Source organism: Astatotilapia calliptera, chromosome 3 (genome assembly GCF_900246225.1).
Source record: "Astatotilapia calliptera chromosome 3, fAstCal1.2, whole genome shotgun sequence".
NCBI lineage: Eukaryota > Metazoa > Chordata > Actinopteri > Cichliformes > Cichlidae > Astatotilapia > Astatotilapia calliptera.
In genome coordinates this window covers 35032074-35052337 of record NC_039304.1, presented here as the reverse complement: position 1 = coordinate 35052337, position 20264 = coordinate 35032074, and the positions used below count along the sequence as shown (strand labels likewise).

The 20264-nt window shown below is 41.3% G+C and overlaps 1 protein-coding gene across 1 annotated transcript; it reads left to right on the top strand.

Annotated features, from left to right (window-relative positions):
• The first annotated feature begins 11256 nt into the window (after positions 1–11256).
• cep55l (centrosomal protein 55 like) lies at positions 11257–20256 on the top strand. The gene is made up of 12 exons (XM_026163088.1): positions 11257–11383; positions 11905–12124; positions 12244–12351; positions 13186–13341; positions 16839–16892; positions 17047–17191; positions 17561–17706; positions 18023–18216; positions 18502–18625; positions 18949–19020; positions 19340–19465; positions 19610–20256. Exons 2-12 carry the CDS (start codon positions 11936–11938, stop codon positions 19820–19822), a joined length of 1527 nt encoding a protein of 508 aa, XP_026018873.1. The 5' UTR covers positions 11257–11383; positions 11905–11935; the 3' UTR covers positions 19823–20256.
• The last annotated feature ends 8 nt before the right edge of the window (positions 20257–20264 follow it).

Sequence of the window (20264 nt, the reverse complement as noted above, 5' to 3'; positions counted from 1 at the left end):
GGCTGAACATAAATAATACACAGTATGCAAGTAAGCGCTTCTCACTTATACAGTAATAAACTCTTAATATCACTGGAATGTTTAATTAATTGTTGTATGTGTAATTGCCATAGTAAATGTGTCACTGTTTTGTATTGTCCTTATTAGCAGACCTTATGTTGATACAAGTATTATGAGTTCAATCTTAAATGTTTTGACTTCTATTCTGATTGGTTATATTTTCCTGGTTGTGTGGATGCATTATCCATCCGTTTCTGCTTATTTGCCTCATGAATTAAGAACTGAAATCGAAGTAGTTCCAATTGATTTTTTCAGATTTAAAACTGCACCTGATACTACGCACAAATTAACCAACAGAGCTGGAGAAGCAGAATATCTATTTTCTTTTTTTTTCCCTCTCTGACCTGCTGCTGAGCCCACAGTTTCTACTCTGCAGGCTTAATTTTTAGTACCAAATGGAAGGAAAATTCATTTTCTTCCAAACAATGTCTTTTTTTCGAAGTTGACAGACTTACAATTTGTGATCTGTAGGCATTTGAATTAGAGGAGTGCTATTTAACTACCCGTAGAGATCATTTATAATTCGATCGAGGATTCTTAGAGACCGGAACCCATGACACACAATTTTAACACGAAGGACCCCCACAAAAAACGGAAAAACACTGATCAACTTCTTAGGGTACTCTGGGTTATTAAACTAGGTCGAGTTGAGTTACAGTTTGGATAAGCTGTTTTGCAAGAGAAGTGCCAAGCCCATTTCAGAGAACTTATGACAGCTGGTTACAGTCAGCCACACAGAAAGCCATCACCATGGTTACCGACTACTGCTTAACTGACTCAAAGTGACAGAGTGATGACATACGATGCATCTGAATTTCATCATCCGATTGGTTGATTTGAATCTCTGCTCGCTCTCTCTTAATTTGTTGTTTTAGGATATTATAAGTCTCAGTTCTATTTAGCCTTTATTGTGTGTGTACGTTTCATCTGTATTTCAGTAATGAGTTTTAGTTTTTGCATCATCTTGGGGTTTTTTTTGTGTTTTTTAGTAGCAGTACTGGTCTCCTTAGTGCTTCTTTTTTGCCTGTCTTTGTCTTGTTGCATTCATGATTTAGCTACTTGATGGCCTGTTTAACTTTAAAGGTTAGTTTTCTTTCATGTCCTGTGTTAGTTTTGCTGCCCTCTCCTCCCTTATTCTTTTTATTCCTATCAATTGTATACGCCTGTGTCTCATTCCCTTCCTATTTCCTAATCATGTATTGCCTTTGTTATGCCATCTGTACTGTAACAAATTGCTGTATGAATTCTAACGTGATTTTACAGTAAGCAGGCTGTCTTTCAAAAGTACTGTTGTGGTGGACCACTAGAGGGCTCCACTCACACCCAGTGTATAGGAAGTGTGTTCCTGTGTTTTGTGGAGCGATATGCGCAGTTGATGTTGGAGACGAATAAAGAAGGAGTGAGAACTGAGAGCTCTGTGTCGTTGATGCTTACCTCCACATTGGTGACCCCTGACTCGAGCATGCAACGGGCCGTAGATAACGCAGACTCCGCTATGGATGCATCAGCGGCCGCCGGACCTCCGCCTCCTGTTGCAGCTACGTTCGCTGTGGCGCTGAAACTGCCGGACTTTTGGCTCCATGACCCCCCATCATGGTTTGTACACGTGGAGGCTCAGTTCGCCCTTCGCGGCATCTCGGCTGACGACACGAAGTATCACCATGTGGTGGCCTCGCTCGACCCGCTGGCCACCCGTCGCGCGATGGCGCTCCTCCGGGACCCACCCGCCCAAGGGAACTACGCCGCCCTCAAAGAGCTGCTTCTTTGGCGCTATGCCCTCACCGACGCCTCTGACGTGGCAGTGGGTGGGGTGTTGGAACAGCGGGTTTCAGGTCTCTGGCAACCGCTTGCCTTTTTCAGTCGTACGCTCCGGGATGCTGAACGCAAGTACAGTGTTTTTGACAGGGAGTTGCTGGCCCTGCATCTCGCGACATGACATTTTCGTTTTTTCCTCGAGGGTCGCAACTTTACTGCGTACATTGACCACAAACCTTTGACGTTTGCGATGTCCAAGGTCTCTGACCCATGGAGCGCACGCCAGCAGCGCCAGTTGGCGGCCATTTCAGAGTTTACCACAGACATTCAGCATGTGGCTGGTAAGTCCAATCACGTCGCTGACTGTCTCTCACGTGTGTTGGTTTCTCCAGTGTATGTCGGCATCGACTACGCTGCCATGGCCGCCGAGCAACGTGCTGACCCGGACGTCCTTGCCCTTCAGTCAACAAAAACGGGCCTCGTGCTGGAGGACACCCCGGTGTGGGACGGCGGTCCGCACCTTCTTTGCGACGTTTCCACCGGCCGCCCCCGCCCGGTGGTTCCCCTTTTGTGGCGTCGTCGTGTTTTTGACTCGGTGCATGCCCTCTCTCATCCCGGCGTCCGGGCCTCGGTCAAGCTGGTCAGCGCCAGGTTTGTTTGGCCGGGCCTTCACAAGCTGGTGAAAGAATGGGCGGCAGTTTGTATCCCATGCCAACGCTCGAAAATCCACCGGCACACACAGGCAACCCTCGAACCTTTCCGTGTCCCGGGTAGGCGTTTCGATCATGTTCATGTGGACCTGGTTGGTCCCTTGCCGCAGTCACAGGGTTTCACGCACCTTTTGACTGTGGTGGACCGCACAACCAGGTGGCCGGAGGCGGTACCCCTGGCGTCCACGGCAGCGGCGACGGTGGCCATGGCATTTTTGTCAACGTGGGTTTCACGTTTCGGCCCCCCTGCTGACATTACCTTGGACAGGGGCCCCCAGTTTGTTTCCGAGCTTTGGTCTGCTATGGCTGACGGCCTGGAAGTCAAGGTCCACCGCACCACAGCATACCACCTGCAAGCTAATGGGATGTGCGAACGGTTTCACCGGTCACTTAAGGCCGCGCTCCGGGCTTCCTTAACAAGTGGCAACTGGGTCGACCGTCTTCCGTGGGTTTTGCTGGGATTGCGTAGCGCTGTTAAAGAAGACCTCTGGGTTTTCCCGGCTGAACTGGTCCTCGGCCAGCCTCTCCGGGTCCCCGGGGAATTCTTACCTGAGAGCCCTCCCCCATGTTTCGATACCTCTTTGTTGCCTTTTCGCCCCCCAAGAGACTCATTTCCTATTCCTGGTCCTGTGCACCACTGCCTGCCTGACACTTTTGTTCCGAGTTCGTTGGACTCTGCTCATTTCGTTTTCGTCAGGCACGATGCCCATAGGACTCCGCTGCGTCCACCATATGACGGGCCATACAGGGTTCTTAAACCAGGCAACAAACATTTCATTTTGGACTTTGGCGGTCGGCAGGAAGTTGTCTCTGTTGACAGACTTAAGCCTGCACATGTTATGCAAGAGGATCAGGTGGTCCCGGCCCAGGCCCCTCGCCGCGGCCGCCCACCTGCCACCGGGCTGATGGATTCTGTTTTTTCCCCCAGGAGCGACCCAAAATCAACGGAGTCTGAGTCGTCTGTAGCTTTTTCTGACCGCCAGTGCCAGCCTCGCTCCCGGGCTGGGTTGCCCTCTGTCAGTTCCCCCCCCCCCCAGTTCAGCCATTCCGGCCGTTTGCTTAAGCCCCGGGTCCTGGACTAGTTCTGCTAGGTGTTCGGGGGGGGGGGCATGTGTGGTGGACCACTAGAGGGCTCCACTCACACCCAGTGTATAGGAAGTGTGTTCCTGTGTTTTATGGCGCGATATGCGCAGTTGATGTTGGAGACGAATAAAGGAGTGAGAACTGAGAGCTCTGTGTCGTTGATGCTTACCTCCACACTGTCATATGCTGTAAATAACAATGCATTCTGGGAGCTTGTGGCAGTTTAGTTAATATAGAGCCTATAATACAAATTTTAAATTTACAAATGCATAATGGGTTTCTAACAGTCCTGAGAATTTTCAGCAGTGAGTGAAAGGTTTTCTAGTGGTTGTAAGTTTAAATTTTTTAGTCTTTATGTTTAGAAACTTTAAATTTGGCATTAAAAGCAACGTTAAACATATATCACTGCTTATCATCTGCTAGCAAGGTTAAGGTTAGCTTGATTGTTGCTAATGCAATCATTAGTGAACACTGAGGAGCTTTTGGCACTGATACATAAGGTAAGCTTTCGGTATGGATCAACATTTTGCCATTTGTGTACATAGTTTATGGTTGTACTAAAATAACGTGATGTGCTGAAAAGAATATCAAACCTTTTGTCACTATATTTATTTTAGCAGCAGTTTTTTATAAAAAGTACATAAATTACAGTCTGGTCACTGTACAATTTAAAAGTAAAGTGCTGGAGAGCCCGCTGCCAGTATTTTACTGTCAAACCCACAAGTTTTATCTTAAAGTTTGTATTGTTGAGTAATGTTCTGATGGCTTTTGGTTTTCTGTTTGGATGTGGTTTCAGAGGTAGAGTGGGTTCTCCACCAATCATCTGTGGTGCAATCCCTGGCTCTTCCACTTTGGATGCTGAAGTGTTCTTGGGCAAAATAGTGAACCCATAATGGCACCCATCAGAGTGACTGTGCGTGTGACATTTAAAAAAGTGCTTAAAGGCATAGGATAAAGCACTGTGTGAATGTAGCTTGTAGTAAAAAGCTCTTTGAGTGCACAGAATACAAAAGGTGCTATATACTGTGAGCACAAGTACATTTACTATTCCCTTTTTGGAGCTTTTTGTATTTTTGTTGAAATTTTTCTTGCCTTGTACTCCTATTAGGTCCTCAACTCCTCACCTGTACTCACATAACTAATGTAGCTCCTAAAATTGCCTTTCAGATTTTCTACAATGCTAAATATAAACAAAAATCTAAATATGTTTGACAGGCAAAAAGCTCACAGCTGTCACTAAATGCTGCTAAATTCCTGATTGATGCACAAGAACTGCATGTCATTGTTTTTCATCATCTGAGCCCTGTCCAAGACAAACTCATGAGAAAAGCACAGAATCACAGGTTATGAAAAAAATACATCTTGATGCAGGACGCCATCAGTCACAGTAATAAGCTGCTTTAAAGAAAAAAAAAAGACTTTCAGGACCTTTTCGCTTTGGTGCACAAGAATTCAGCTAAAAATCACTGTTATCTTCTTTCTTCTTGCAGTAAGCAAGAAGCCAGCAAGTTATTTCTTGTCAGGAGCCAAGAAATAACTATAAAGGTGGTGCATTGTCAGAGAAAGAAACACATATTTCAAGCAATTAATAGACAAACAAAGTGATAGACATTAAAAATGCTCTGTCGTGCAGACAGGAAATGTCAGTGATTTACTAGAATTCATCTGCGGCGGAATGCGTCGCGGTTTTCATTTTCAGCCTGGACAGGCAGCCTGCTGATCTGTAGGTGGATTCCTCTGTAAAATTTATATTTGTCATAGTCTTTCACAGCTGAGCTGATGTCACAGTCAATGGTGTCAGTTAAGTTTTTATTTCCGGTACAACGGCTCAGTGTTTACCATCTCAATCTTTTCTTGGTCATTTACACCAAATCGGGCGATGAAGAAATTCACTTTGCAGAAGTACTGCAGGTTTGAATCCAAAGTTTATGCTAAATATTTTTATTATGCACATATGGTTTGGCGTTTTTCTTTGTAATATTTCAGAACTATAGTTATAAGGGTGTCTGAAGATGGGGTTTTTTTATTATGTAACTTTACAGAGCCACAAGACTTGGGGACATCCTACCCAGACTACCTAACTTGAATAATGCTCACAGGAAAAAATGTAAAATTTAAGCTCTTCCACCCCTTTGTGTTTTCAGTACAGGAGCAAAATATAGAATAGGAACACAGGAGATCGTGCAAAATTCTCACTATTTACTTCCTTCAGGCCAATTTCATTTGTTTCATCTGATCTGATCTAATCAGGATGATTTGGCTCACGCATTATGGCTCTTTGTGGGCACAAAATCTCTTCCGCTGAAAGGCTGTGTGTAGAAGTGTACCTCGCTCAGGTCAGAAACCCAGCTCCAGGCGATAGGAGCAAGGCCAGTCAGTGATGCAGAGCAGCAGGAGTTCTGCTGCAAAATGGTAGAAGTGCGTGCACTCTGCTGATGATGCAGACATGGCTCACCAGGGGACTGATCCACGAGCCGAGTTCCTCCCTGGCTGTGATGAGGAAACTTGGGGACAGACAGTTCTGCTAATCAGTCAAGGAACAGATGTTGAAAATGAACCGACATGTTTAACTCCATCCGGAAAGTCCTTTTACAGATTCCCTAATGTGGAGACATGTTTCTTGCCATTCTGTTGTCTTACTGTTGTCTTTAATTAACTGGCTGAGTAAACCTGCAGGGAAGAGTTTTCTGGCTTTGGCATGGCAGATCTAGCTCCAGACCTTTGGAGCTCCATACTGATTGGTACTTTTGCAATTCTCCATCTCTCTGCTTATCTCCAAGGACCAGAACTATAGACACCTTGTTTTGACTGTATCTTGGGACGATGAATGCAATTACTGGTGTGAGAAGGCCTCATGCTTATCCACATAAGCTGAAAGAGAAAGCAGCCAACTAATTAAAAGACATTTTATAATTGAAAAAAAACTTATTTCACCAATTTTCCTATAACAATAAATGGTAAGAAACCACTTGAAAACAAACACCATAATTACAGCTATGAATAGTTATCTACTAGAAGTTTACATCATGCAGAACACAGGATACCCATCAATACTATCAATCAAATAAAGTAGAGAGAACAGAAACAACAGTCTAAAATGTTTCAATCAGGACCAATAGAGTATATCTGACAGCATGGGTCTAGACTGGGACCTACTGCCTTTCTCAAAGGCTAAGGTAGGAAAAATAGCAGCAAGACCCCAGAGTAGAAAAAAATAGATTCCGACAAAAGAAAAGAGGAACAGCAATGGAGGGGTAGGTTACAATGCGGCTTGAACCTTAAAACAGCAACTGCAAGCGGACTAAGGACACCTAAATATCGTTCCCAATGTGAAAATCACCCATTAAGCTATATACAAACTGAAAGTGATTTGCAGAAATGTGGCAACTGGAAACCAGATCAAGTGAATGAACTTTAATTCAATTCAGTTTTTTTAATATAGTGCCAAATTACAACAACATACAGTATTGTACAGTAAAGACCCTACAATAATAGAGAGAAACCCCCAAAATTAAACAACCACTTTTAAGCAAGCACTTGGTGACAGTTGAAAGGAAGAACTACCAGTAGGGAGGATGGCTGCTCCTCCCTCAGTAGCACCAGGCTCAGGGAGGAGCAGCCATCTCCTGTGATCAGCTGAATGTGAGGAAGACAGGATAAAAAACACACTGTGGAAGAGAGCCAACCATGAGTAAAATACCCGCTGGCAACCAGATGTGGTTAGGATCTATGATAGATTGACAAGCAACTGAAGGGATTACCAGTGGGAGTAAAGAATACCTTTAATTATAAGATAAGATAAGGAACTTTATTGTCATTGTAGTTAGGGCTGTGCGATATGACCAAAATCTCATATTCCGATATAAGAATTCTATCATCGATAACGATATAAATCACAAAAAGGTAACATTTTCTGTAAATTCTGTGAATCTCGGGCAGCTCGTCTTGCGGGAAGTGTTTCCAGCTGCGCGTCATGTAGCTGGAGTCCAGTGTTTTAACCGATGCATGAAACGATACATTTTTAGACATAAGTTGTAAAGGCCGCCGTTTTCTTTGTGAGCATTCATTACACAGCGTGCTGCGGGGAAAAGCCTGTTCTAACGTTTGAGTCTAAGGTTTATTTTTTAGCACCTGGCAGCTCTTTTTTACTTCTCATAATAATCTGCTCTTTCACGTGATTCAGTTTATTTTGAAAAGTCTCAACAGGATCTTGAGCTTTATTGTGAAAGGTTTATGTGGAACAGAAACAAGCGGACACGCGATTCTGTTACCATATAAAAACAGGCGCTTGTCTGTCTGTAGTGTGGTTATATAAAATATAAGAGAAAGAGAGAACTTTAAGAAATTAATATAGCCACTACAGTGACCATCAAAACGATGAAAAAATATTGCCGTAAACAGTTTATTTTGGGACACCATGAAACAAATGATAGCCTAAAATGAAACGATAGACGTTTTTATATTGTCATCCGATATATATCGTTATATCGAACAGCCCTAATTGTAGTTATACAACAAAATTTGTTTGGTAGCTCACAGAGGCCAGCAGCAATAAAACAAGAAGCAGCATAGTAACATAAAAACCATAGTAAATGTAGTAAAAGTATAAAATATAAAGTATAATTGACATATGACCCGGTAGTAAGTACGTCAGAGTGTCACCTTCCTAACCAAAGCCCAAAATGTCAGAAATCAACCAGCTGTCAGCCTCAAAGCAATGCATGATGAGCAATTCACTTCCAGTGTGGGCAGCTGTAGACAGCACTGACTGTGTGCTGAGGTGGGTTTTGTGGCTTGCCTGAATTAACGCAATAATCTGTTTCTGAAGACATTTTCTGTTCACTTGTATGAAGTCAAAGTTAACGTTGTGCAACTTTGGTTCAACTTGTGCTCACATATGAAATCCATGCTGTGTTAAAAATAAACAGTAGACTTCACAATTGTCCACCACTAGCTACACTTGACCACTGATAAGAAAGCTCTATTGATTTCAAGCTGTTTTCTTGTAAGGAATTTAAAACCCAGCTGCCTCTTCACCATTTTTTCCAGATTAATAAAAATTGTGTTTTTGGTTAGGATGCAAGGTCAAGTGTCCAACAAGGTCTTATCTTAGTAAAATGATTTGACTGTTTTTAGAGTGAAGCCTTATTGGCTGCTAGCAGTATATCAAATAAAACCATTGCTGTGTATTTACTTGCACAAATACTCTGCGTATTTAAGTTTTCACCTTTGTTCGATCAAATCCATATTGAATTTTGAAGAATTTGCCCTTTACTTCAAATAAATTCAAAGAAAACCTTGAAGGGCTTTTTAGATTTATCTTGTTTGAAAAGATCCGACGCATTTCCACAATAGCCCACTGAAGAAACATTTTGAGCATAAAGAATAAAAAAGATTCGATTCAGGACTGTTTTTTGTTTGGAAGTGCATTACTTGCCCTACTAGTAGAGTTATTTATACGCTTAAAGACCCCTGTGGTTGTAGATCGTGTATGTGGGAGAACAAAACAAGGCAAAAAGTAAAACTTTAGATCCCAGAACAGAAAGTGCAGAGAAAACGAGCCCAACTTCACATTTTCTGGAACAGAGACACACATTTATTTCCTGGCTGACAATAAATTCCCAAATGCAAATTGGCAATCTGGGTGCATTACTTTGGAAAAGCAAAGTCTTTTTGGATGACTTAATAATTACATTCGCATTTATAAACCGATTTTTGCTCGTGATCGGTGTGCACATATCGGCTTGATGAAATATGTGTTAAAGAGTTACAGAGTTTAGAGATAGTGGAAATTTATTGGACACATTTTGCCAGATTCTCACAGAATCTTCTGATCTTACATGAAATGCAGCAAGAATCAGAAAGCATGTGTGCGAAACTGACTGCAAGAATCGGTGCTTGATATGAGTGACAAGGCTGATTATTTCATGTTTACCGACTCCTCATTACGTTTGTTTACTCTGATGAAGGCATGAGCTGAAATATTGAGTGCTGTTTTTCGCTGCTGTTTAAAACAAGGTTATTTAAAAAGAAAAAAATATACACAGTGGGTCATGTGCTCCTGCTGGATAAAATATACTACCAGCGACAAAAACATACTAAGGAGTGACTAATTAAAACAACACAATAAGACACTGAAAATAGTACCAGTGAAAACACCAAGGTTGTGTTGCTGTGTGTTTACATGTGCACTAAGATTAGAAAGCTTGCTCAGTTTGAGACCAAGAATAATTGCACACAAAATTTCTTTAAGCTGCTAAGCATGATTGTGCAGTGGTGGTTAGCACCATCGCCTGACAGCAAGAGGGTCCAGCGTTTGAATCTACTAGTGCATGTTCTGCCTGTGCTTGCATGGGTTCTGCTCAGGTACTCCTCCCCAAGTCTAAAGACATGCATGTTAGGTTAAATAGTGATTCTAAGTTAGTTCTCTATGTGTTATCCCTGCGATAGAAAAACTTGCCCAAGGTCTGTTTTCACCCCATGACAGCGGGTGTAGGCTGCAGCCCCCCTGGAACCCTGAATTGGATAACCAGAAAAAGATGGATGGATTCCCTCAAACTAGGCCTTGTGAATGAAATTAATCACAGATTAACTGATGGTTATTAGGCAAAATAATAATAGTAATAACAATAATAATAATAATAAATTTAAAAAAGCAGCACGGTGGTTAGCACTGTTGCCGCACAGCAAGAAGGTCCTGAGTTCAATTCCACCATCATGCCGGGGTCTTTCTGTGTGGAGTTTGCATGTTCTCCCCGTGTTTGCGTGGGTTCTCTCCGGGTACTCCGGCTTCCTCCCACCGTCCAAAGACATGCAGCTTGTGGGGATAGGTTAATTGGATAATCCAAAATTGTCACTAGGTGTGAATGTGCGAGTGAATGTGAGTGTGAATGGTTGTCTGTTCCTATGTGTTAGCCCTGCGACAGACTGGCGACCTATCCAGGGTGTACCCTGCCTCTCGCCCTATGACAGCTGGGATAGGCTCCAGCGCCCCCCGCGACCCTGAAAAGGATAAGCGGAAGCGAATGGATGGATGGATGAAATTTAAAAATGGCTCTTTATTGCACACCACAACATTAGTTGAACCCAGTGGAAAGTGTTTTTAAATCCGAAATGCTAAATGGCCTAAAGCTGAAATTCCTCATTGTCAATTAAATCTCATTTATTTTAAACCCATTGAAGTGGAGGTTTTAAAAAAGATGTATTCAGATAACTGTTCATATACAGTATCTGATCCGAATAGATTTCCAATGTTACTTCAGTATCAACCACTGAGAAATCATAAGTCTCGGAGCTTTCAATAAAATGGCCTTTAAATATTTCGTATATTGTAAAGGCAAGAGCCTGTTGTTTCTGACATGCAGGTTCAACAAGCCAAACTAGCGCTAATCTGTCTGTTCGTTTGATAAAGTGCAGCAGACAGCCCGGGCTAACGAAACGAGGAGCCGTTGGCTAAAAAGCTAAATAAATAAACTATGACTCTACTTCCAAACTGGTTAGACTTCTGAGGGTTCTAGTATGTAAATGCATGACATTAAATAAATAGCGTTTCAAATTACCTTTACAGAGATTATTTTGCCCCCCGTTGAACCGCCCAACACTTCACTATCCGGGATATCCAAGGCTACATAAGCATGCGCACCGCGGCGCACGTCACGGGTGTGACGTCAACGCGCTCCAATTCAAACTTCAGGAAACGAAAGTGTCGTTTTAAAACGGTCTCGCCACAAAACAGACGATATTTAGTGGATAACTTCCGTCTCCGTGTTCTCTTTGTAAGTATTAAATATTTTCTTTGGTTGTGTGTGCATGCCTATAGCGTTTGTTTTCAACACTACATGTACGACAGAAAAAATAATATTACGTTAATTTGTGTTTGCTAGCTACCATTGACATGCGCACGAGAATTGGTAGAGCTGTCATGTTTTTATTTTATTTTTCTCATGTTTAATTAGCATGAAAGGATTTTCTTTTCCTGGCACTATGTAAGGTAAATGTGAGGAATTAAACCTATTTCAATAAATGAAATTTGGAAAAAAAAAATGTAGGAAATTTTGATGTTCATTGAAAGCACGACGGGTGTGTCGATTTTGACTCAACTTGCTTTTGTAAAATGTATTATTAATAGTCAGTTCCACTTCTGTCTCTGTTTTTCATTTCGCTGTGTTCTTAGCTGAGGGTGTGTTTTGAGCTGCTCTTCACTTGGAGTGCTTGCACGAAATTCTTTGATTGAAATTAAACTGCGTACCTTCTGGTGGATTCAACACCAGCACAGTCACTTTACTTTTCTTCCCAGAGCACTGCACTTAGTAACAACAGAAGCAGCCATGACATCTAAAAGTGCCAAAGAGACCATAGTTGCCAAGTTGGGTTTCAAATCCAGCAGCTCTGGCTCCAAGGCTGAGGCAGAGCTGGAAAAAGTCAAGAAAGAAAATGTTCACCTGAGAAAAAAGATTGATGACCTGGCCAAACGGCACATCAAACCGCCTGATGCGGACAAAAGCAAGCTGCTGGAGGTAAAAAGGAAATCTTGGCTTTCTCAGTAACATTAAGCACCTGTAGCACTTCCTTGTTTTTTATATATATATATATATGTGTGTGTGTGTGTGTGTGTGTATAATATTGGTTGTTTCAGAGGATTCTTTCCCTTGAGACCTTGAGAGAGAGGAACAACCAGCAGTTGCTGGTGAAAGAGCAGGAGCTGGAAACTCTGAGACAGCAGCTGTCAGCTAAAGGAGGAGAGGTACACACAACACCTCTCTACAGAAATACACAGTTAAAAATCACATATACAGTCGACTCTTATAGCTCTATCCATCAAGAAGTCCTCTGTGAACGTGGTCAGATAGTTGGACACTTTTCTGCTCAGAGTGACAAGATAGACTTGCAGCTGTATCTTTGAAAGTACTCGACTTTTCAAGATATGTTGCATTCGTGGCATTGTATTGGTGGCATATGTATTGCTAGCAGCAGACAACTGTCAAAAAGAGAGAGGAAAAAAACTGTACTAGAATTCCAGTAAGCTGCCACAAAAACAGTTGGGGGGAAATGGCTTCTATCTCATCTTGACAGCAGCTCAGCAAAGTGAAGTTTTGACGACTAACAGAAACGGCATACTAACACATGGTGTTATGAGCTGTTCACTTGACTCATAAGCTATCTGTCTGCAGTGGGTCTTTTTGCGTGGATTAACATTCAAAACAAGTTACTGCTATGCTGTAGACTTTGCTCTTGTCTATTTTTGAAGTTTTGTTGGAGTTTAATTTGGGCTAGCTGGAAACATGGAAATGACACACTCTGACAAATAGAATATCAATATTTTATGTAACCCAGACATTAATCACATTTGCCTTGCGGTTGTTAACCTTCATTAAGAAATGCACCAATAAAAGAAAGAAAGAAATTGGAGCTGCTGTGTGGATCAGCCAGCTGTGCTATGTTAGTTGTGTGAAGGGGATAATTGCCTGGAAAACACAAACCATCCCTGCTTGAAGAGAATTGTGTTGTTTTGGCTACAGGTTGTTTTGGAGGCTAGTCAAGTTGTTGTTTGCTTCGTGTTGTTTTGTGTGCATTTCAGGTGGTGGCGTCGCTGCAAGCCCAGCTGGAGCAGCGGAGGAAAGAAGCAGAGCAGAGAGACACGTTGTTCCAGAGTTTGTCACAAGAGACGGAGAATCTGAAAAACAAGCTGGTCACTGTTTCTGCCCGATGTCAGACTCTGGAAACTCAGGTGGCGGTAGGTTGATATTATAACCTCTGATTTTATTAGCCAGGGTCAGTGTCTCATTTTACAAACGGCCAGTTGCCTTACTAATCTGTACTCTACTCTAGTTGTTTTTTATATCTATTACTACAGTGGTATTCGTTTTATTACACTGATAAGTGCATACCACTGTCCCCTAAGGTAAGTCTTTGCAATGCTCAGAGAAGCTGTTTAAAAAAAACCACAATTTAGTTTTGCAAAATTAGATCTGAGCAAATAACAAGACTTTGGAGGGACAAGACCAAATGCACAGCGCCACATTTGGTGAAAACCAAACGTATCAGCACCAACTCCTCGTATCAGCTGTCAAGCATGGTGATAGAGGAGTGATGATTTGGGCTTGTTTTGTAGTCACAGAGCCTGGGCGCTTTGCAGTGATCGAATTGACCATCTGTCTGACAGTTAAAGCTTGGCCTAAATTGGCTTACGCAGAAGAACAATAGTCCCAAATCTGCAACAGAATAGCTAAGAAAGAAAGGAATCAGTGTGTTGAAATCACATAAAGTTCAGATACAATGATGTAAGAGACTGATAAAGTTATGCAGAAAGCAATTACTTCAATCTTTTGCTGTTAAATGTGGTTTTACAAGCTACTCAATCGCAAGTTCTATTCAGTTTTTCCCACACAGTGTTTCTACAGTTTGGCTTCCTTTTTGTTAAAAAAATACACGGTGTAAATCACATCTTGTTTTTTTTTTATCTGAGGCTTTTTAAAAATGTAGAACTTGAAAAGAACCTGACTTTTTTTTAAATTGTCTTAATTTGTAAAACCCAACATGCACTTTCTTTTTTACCGTGACTGCATTTATGAGTACGCCTGGGCTAGCACAAATCATTTTATTTGAGTGTGAAGAAAAAGAGAAAAACTTGAGGAAAAAGTTGCGCCCTCTTTTTGGCAGAAATCGCAAAGGAACAGAGTTGCTTGAGTAGTTATATCCCTTCCTCTGACAGCAAATTTTCCCCCTGGTCTCGGATTAAATCCTGCAACAGCTTTCTGTCCTCTGCCTCCCATTCTAATATCCTCCTCTGATTTATTTTTTTCCCTTCTTCTGTATCTATAGTGCTGATGCAGTAGAGCTATTTCTTTTGTTTTGTAACAATCTGGTCAAATTAAATTCAGCTTTAGCTGTTGCTTGACTTGTGTTACAAAACTGGAGGCTGACTAAAAGTAAAATATGTGTAATATTTGCTCATGATAAGGCTTTTGTTTTGATCTGAGGTTGATGCACCTTAGACTTTCATTTTCATTTTTTTCCCTCACATTTCACCAGGAGCTTTTTCTCTTCTTTTATTTATTTATTTTTCTTCAATAACTACTTCATGAGATGAAGTTTGTTTGAAAATCCAAGTGCAGCTGTTTATTTGTCCATTAGGTGGCACTGTGTGACCTCCAATTATATTCTTCATCATCTGACATTAGCTGCAGCAGATTTAATAATTTGTTTTAATGAAAGTCTCACATTACACGTTGCTTATAATGAAAATGTTTTTCCCTTTGTCTTCTTTGCCAACTATTAACACCCCTGGTAGCATCACAGCCGTTACAATAGTGTCATGAAAGACAAAATAGCATCTTTGTTCAAATAGCACTTTGACTAAAGCATCAAATGATTCATATTCAGCAGTGTGAGAGCCTTCAGTGGGTCTGCAGGTGCCACTTCCCTTGTCACTGTAGGCTCTTAAATGTAGCCCTTTGATGCTTTGAGTGCAGCTGGTCCTGCTGCCCATCAGGATTCCTCTTGGCTTCTGAAGAGGCTTTGGTGGCAAAAATCACAAGTAGGGACTTGAGGAAGACTCAGTCATGTCATACCTCCCTTTATGGACAAAAGTACCTTTCTAGAGATGGGGGTGCTGAAGCCCTGCTCATAGTACTACAAATGTAAAAATCAATTCAGCCTGTGTTTTAAATAGAGTTCACCCGCAGTATATTTTATCAAACTCCTGCCGTTTTAATCATAATCCGTTATACACACACACACACACACACACACACACACACACACACAGAGAAAACATTATTCAGTGATGTACAAAACAGCACTATCACAAAATTTATTTTTTTTATCTCCTTGCTCTCCATTGTGGGTCAAATATTACTCAAAATCAAAAGTAGTTTTCTGTTTCTTTTTTTTACAAGAAGCCCAGAGATTTCTTATTTCTTTCTTCTTCTTTTTTCCTTTTTTTGTTACTCATGAAGGTCGCAAGAAGAGTTGTAATGCTGGTTGAATGTAAATGCTCTTAGATTGTTTTTATACTGTTTCAAGTCTAACTTGGGTCCAAGGCTGGAAAGCATTACAGTGCAATACTTGAGTTACTTGATATGTGGGAGGAGTAGTTGGTACTTGTTGCCTTTGTAGTCTTTTCATGCAGAGCTTTATGGGTTTTTTGTTTTTTTGTTTTTTTTTAATCTTATGTCTTAATATCTTCAAGGTTATGTTTTTGTTTTTTTTTGTTTTTTACAGCAATACTCTCCACTTCGTTTAGCAGGTTTTAAATTACTACATATAATCTGACCACGCCACCTATTTCTCTTCTTCTTGAATTTGGAAAAGTTGTTAGTGGGCATAGTTTATGGGCTGCACATTCAAATCCATCACGTTCCTCGCAGAGCTTTAGCACAGAGATGATCATTTAGATGCAAACTCCAACATCTCTGTGAAGGTTTTATAGGATCTGCTGGTGGGATCGGCCATGTAGGCATCAGAGTTAGGGTGACAGAATTGGGAGATGACTGTGTCTCTAGCGATGAATAGAATTTGCACCAGATTTGATAGCCTCGTCTCTCATAGTCTATTAAAACCAGTGCTTGTGCTGATAACTATCGATAGTGTTTTTCTTTTCATTCTCATTTAGAAGATGGAAAAACCTAAACCCGCTACACCTTTGTTGTCTCAACCTTGTATAACCTGAAGTTTTTAGTGTGTGAGTATTTGCCCTTGAAGCTGGATAAACTGAATAACACAAATGCAGCACATACAACTCAGCAGACCTGCAGTACTATAAAACCAGAGGATGCTCTGAGAGTGCCGCCTTCTGTTTTCCCTTTGCACGCTGCAATTCTCCACCAAGTTTCATTGTCTTCGGTTTTTGTGTGATCTCCTGGCAAATGGACAGACAAACAAGCTACAATCATCACGTGATTTGGTTCTTGTATTGCTGGAGGAATGACAGGGTCTCTTTGTTTTCCGAGAGCTTTGGCTGCCTTGAATTGAGCCCCCTTTTTTTAAAAAAAAATTCAGCTTTAAGACTCTGCTATGTCCAGAACAATTATAGTAAAAGGAAAGCACAGGTGCAGACAGCAGCTCCACAGCTCGGATGCATATTGGATAGACCTTTTATCATTAGGATTTGCTAATACAAATGAAACCCAATCTTTTCTTAATGAAAGTATTAACATTTTTATGATGGCTAGATCAGATGTAAGTGTTGATGCCAACTCGAGTGAACATAAAGACGTTTTCTCTTTTCAGAATGGACAGGCACCTGCTGCAAACCTCGTAATGATACAAGATCAACTGAAAGATGTGAGTCCAGCAAGATGATGTTCACCTATTTGTAACCGTATCATGTATATCCTGCTACCGAATGATGTGCTCATGAATTTGAGCAGCTGAAAAGTTCACATATCGTGTATAGGATGCAGTTTGTCATTGTAGGCTGTGCCTCTCTCCCTACCAGGCTCTGGAGAAGAACCAGCAGTGGCTGGTGTACGACCAGCAGAGAGAGGCCTATGTGCAGTCTGTCCTGGCCCGTACTTTAGAGCTGGAGCAGCAGCTGGCTCAGGCAAAGCAGCAACAAACCAAACAAGAGGCCAGTCCAGAGGGTAGGAAGTGTGGGGGGGAACTGAATTGGCTTTGCTCACTATTCCTTTATTATTCACAACAATCATACAGTAAATGGAAAACTTTCTTTTGGCCTAACAAGCAGCTTTTTTTGAGACACATGTGGCATGGAAAGTGAAAGGGGCAAGCCAGGAAAATGAATGTACTTTTTGTTTTTTAAGTTAAATAAAATGCAGCAACAGGCTTTGAATTAGAAAATGATTTAATGGGTAATAATGTCAGAATAAAAATGTGTTCAAATCCAGTAGCGGTCAGGATTGAGCTTTCCATACAGCTTTCACAAAGATAATCCTAACATTTTCACTGCAAATAATGTTTCTTCATTTGCTTACTAACACTTCTTGTCTCAGCTCCTGCCAACTTGGCAGATCCAGAAAAGGAATCTCAGCTGAAAAGCCAATATGACCACTTGGTGTCTGGGATGCAGAAAGACCTGGAGAGCCAAAAAGAGCAGGTTACCAGAGCCAGACAGGAGCTCGGTGTCCATCGGGAGCAGGTAAATGCCAAACAGATTTCATGTAATCACCATTTACTCATTTTGATTAACAACTTTGCCAGCTTGCTCCCCTTTCTTTATATATTCTCCATGTTGTGGCTTGTGCTGCTCATGCTGATAATACTTTCAGTCTCTATCAAACAATGTGCAAATTCACTGAAATTCACATCTATTTAAAAGAAAGCAACTGGGCTAGTTTCACTAAGCTTTTCTTGAATTCAGATGTCTTTGTAATTGAGCTAAAGCGTTCCTTTAAAGAATGAAGAAGGCGAAATATATAAAATATCCTACAATTTGGCTTGTCCGCACCTGGTAGGCCTTGAAAGCTCAGGCTGAGCTGCACTCTCAGCGGGAGCAGGTCACCAGGGTTCAGGAGGAGATGTTGGCACTGCAGAAGAAGTACGATGACAAGTGCAGCGAGCTGTCGTCCTTACTGAGGAAGTACAAAGACAAGTGCAAAGAGCTGGAGGAGGCCAAGATGGATCTTCAGGCAGAGCGACTTAGCAACAGGTAAAGAAAGTCCTAGCACCTAACTAAAACGGATGTGGCCAAACTAAAAGTTAAATGGGACACTTCCTTTGAATAAACAGTTGGTTGGTTTATTTATGGATTCCAACTGGCTTTGCAACTTATGCAAAGTACTTTACAAGCCCAGGTTCTTGAATACAGAGGGGTGACACTGAAGAGCCCTTAAGAATCCACACATAGTGACTGTTAATGGCTTTAACTGCTGCTAAGTACTACAAATATGAATATTGTTGATACTTTTATGGAATAAATAAACCATTCATCCAGACATGCAGTCTGTGAGGAGAGAAAGGTGTCGTCTGAGCGTGCAGACAGAATGAGGGTGGAACTGGAGACTATGGATATCAGATTGGAGGAGGAGAAGAAGAGATCTGCTGAGCTTCTGTTGCAGGTGAGATTCCCATTCAGTGATTTGTCTCCTTTAGTCAGTATTCAGTAATATTTACTTATTTATCAAAGTTTTTCTTTCAAAACATTTGTAATGCATAAAAAAGTCTGCACTTATAGGGTTGCATATAAAATGGAAAGACCTCATCCGTTAGCAATTATATTTAATAAGTAAAGTGCAAGAGCACAATAGATGTACCAGCATATTTAAATAAAATACAGCTCCAGGGTTATCTGAAAAGAAAAGAACTGAATGATAGCATGTGTGTTACTCTTTAATGGTGCTATACAAGTGTGTTTGCCTTGCCTTGATCATGTGCTTCACAGGTAAATATGCTGCAGAAGTCCGTCCTGAGCCAGAAGGAAGAGCAGAGAAGAATTGCAGCACTGGAGCAACAGGTAACACTCTGTGTTTATATGTTACCCAAATTGTTCCTATTAATAGAAGTCTTTGTTTTGTAATTGAGTGGCTGGATTTATTAAAACAAAAATATAATCACTAGGAACTGTGAGAAGTCAAAAAAACTGAGATCAGTAATTACTGATTGCACAACCTTAATGTTCACCACCCACTTATGAGTGGAAATTCTGTCAGCACGGCCCTTCTGGGTAGTATGTGATGTGGAGTTGTAACAGTTTTGAGCTGTGTTTTTTAAGAGTTGCAATCCAAACCGTTCCCACTTGTCTCTACTTCCTGTTTATTTCTGCCCCTCCTAAGATCCAACTCTCTGCCAAGGACTTTGAGAATGAAAAAATTGATCGTCAGAGCATGCAGCACCAGTTACATAAGGTGCTGAAGGAACTTCGCAAGGCCCGTGATCAGATTGCAAAGCTGGAATCTGCTGTAAGTGTTAGACTTTAATAATGGGGAAGAAATGTGATGGCTCTTGTTGAACACTGGCATGCAAGACTTCAGTCCCATTTTTGTATCCAATTAAAGCACCAAGGCTTCTGCTAAATGAATGTATTGTCATGTTTTGTGTTTCAGAAGCAGCCAAATGCTCGCTTTTCAGAGCCCAGCTCGTATAATAGCCTCGAGTTTGAGCGTCTCACTATTGAAAACCCTCTTGGCCCTACATCCCCATCTAAAGTCACCAACCTCCTGGACGAGAGTTTCCTGGAGTGCCCAAAGTGTCGGGCCCCTTATCCCACCAGTCGTCACAGGGAGCTGCTGACTCACATCGATTACTGCTTTGCGTAAGCTAACACATCAGCATAGATGAGTGATTCTCAGTGTGCATGTCCGGACCTCCGCTTACTCAAAGGGGTAAAAACAAACACAAGATCACTCTACAAGATTTCTGATTCATTCAGGAAATTTGTGTTTTTGAATCTAGGTAAAATAAAACAATGAACAGGCAGTTTTAGACACTGACTCTACAAACATAGCACTGATAACAGAGTATAAGATATTTCTTGAAGTCACTGGAGACCACTTGCATTCGATCCTGTTCTTTTATCGCAAAGTTAGAAATACCGCCTTAATGATCATTTAACATAAATGTATAAAATATTCATTTATGTAAGAAATCATGGGACATATTGTGCATTATTTTCCAAGAATGATGGGGTCTACGGTGTCCATTAAAAAATGATTTTTAAATTTATTTTATAACAGTATTTTGGCTTTTTTACTCTTTTTT

What these genes read in the sequence shown, in the direction of transcription:
- cep55l (XM_026163088.1), top strand. Translation starts at nt 11,936, where the DNA reads ATGACATCTAAAAGTGCCAAAGAGACCATAGTTGCCAAGTTGGGTTTC. An exon ending in ACAAAAGCAAGCTGCTGGAG is followed by an intron (nt 12,125 to 12,243) that starts GTAAAAAGGAAA and finishes TGGTTGTTTCAG; the next exon opens with AGGATTCTTTCCCTTGAGAC. An exon ending in ACAAGAGGCCAGTCCAGAGG is followed by an intron (nt 17,192 to 17,560) that starts GTAGGAAGTGTG and finishes TTCTTGTCTCAG; the next exon opens with CTCCTGCCAACTTGGCAGAT.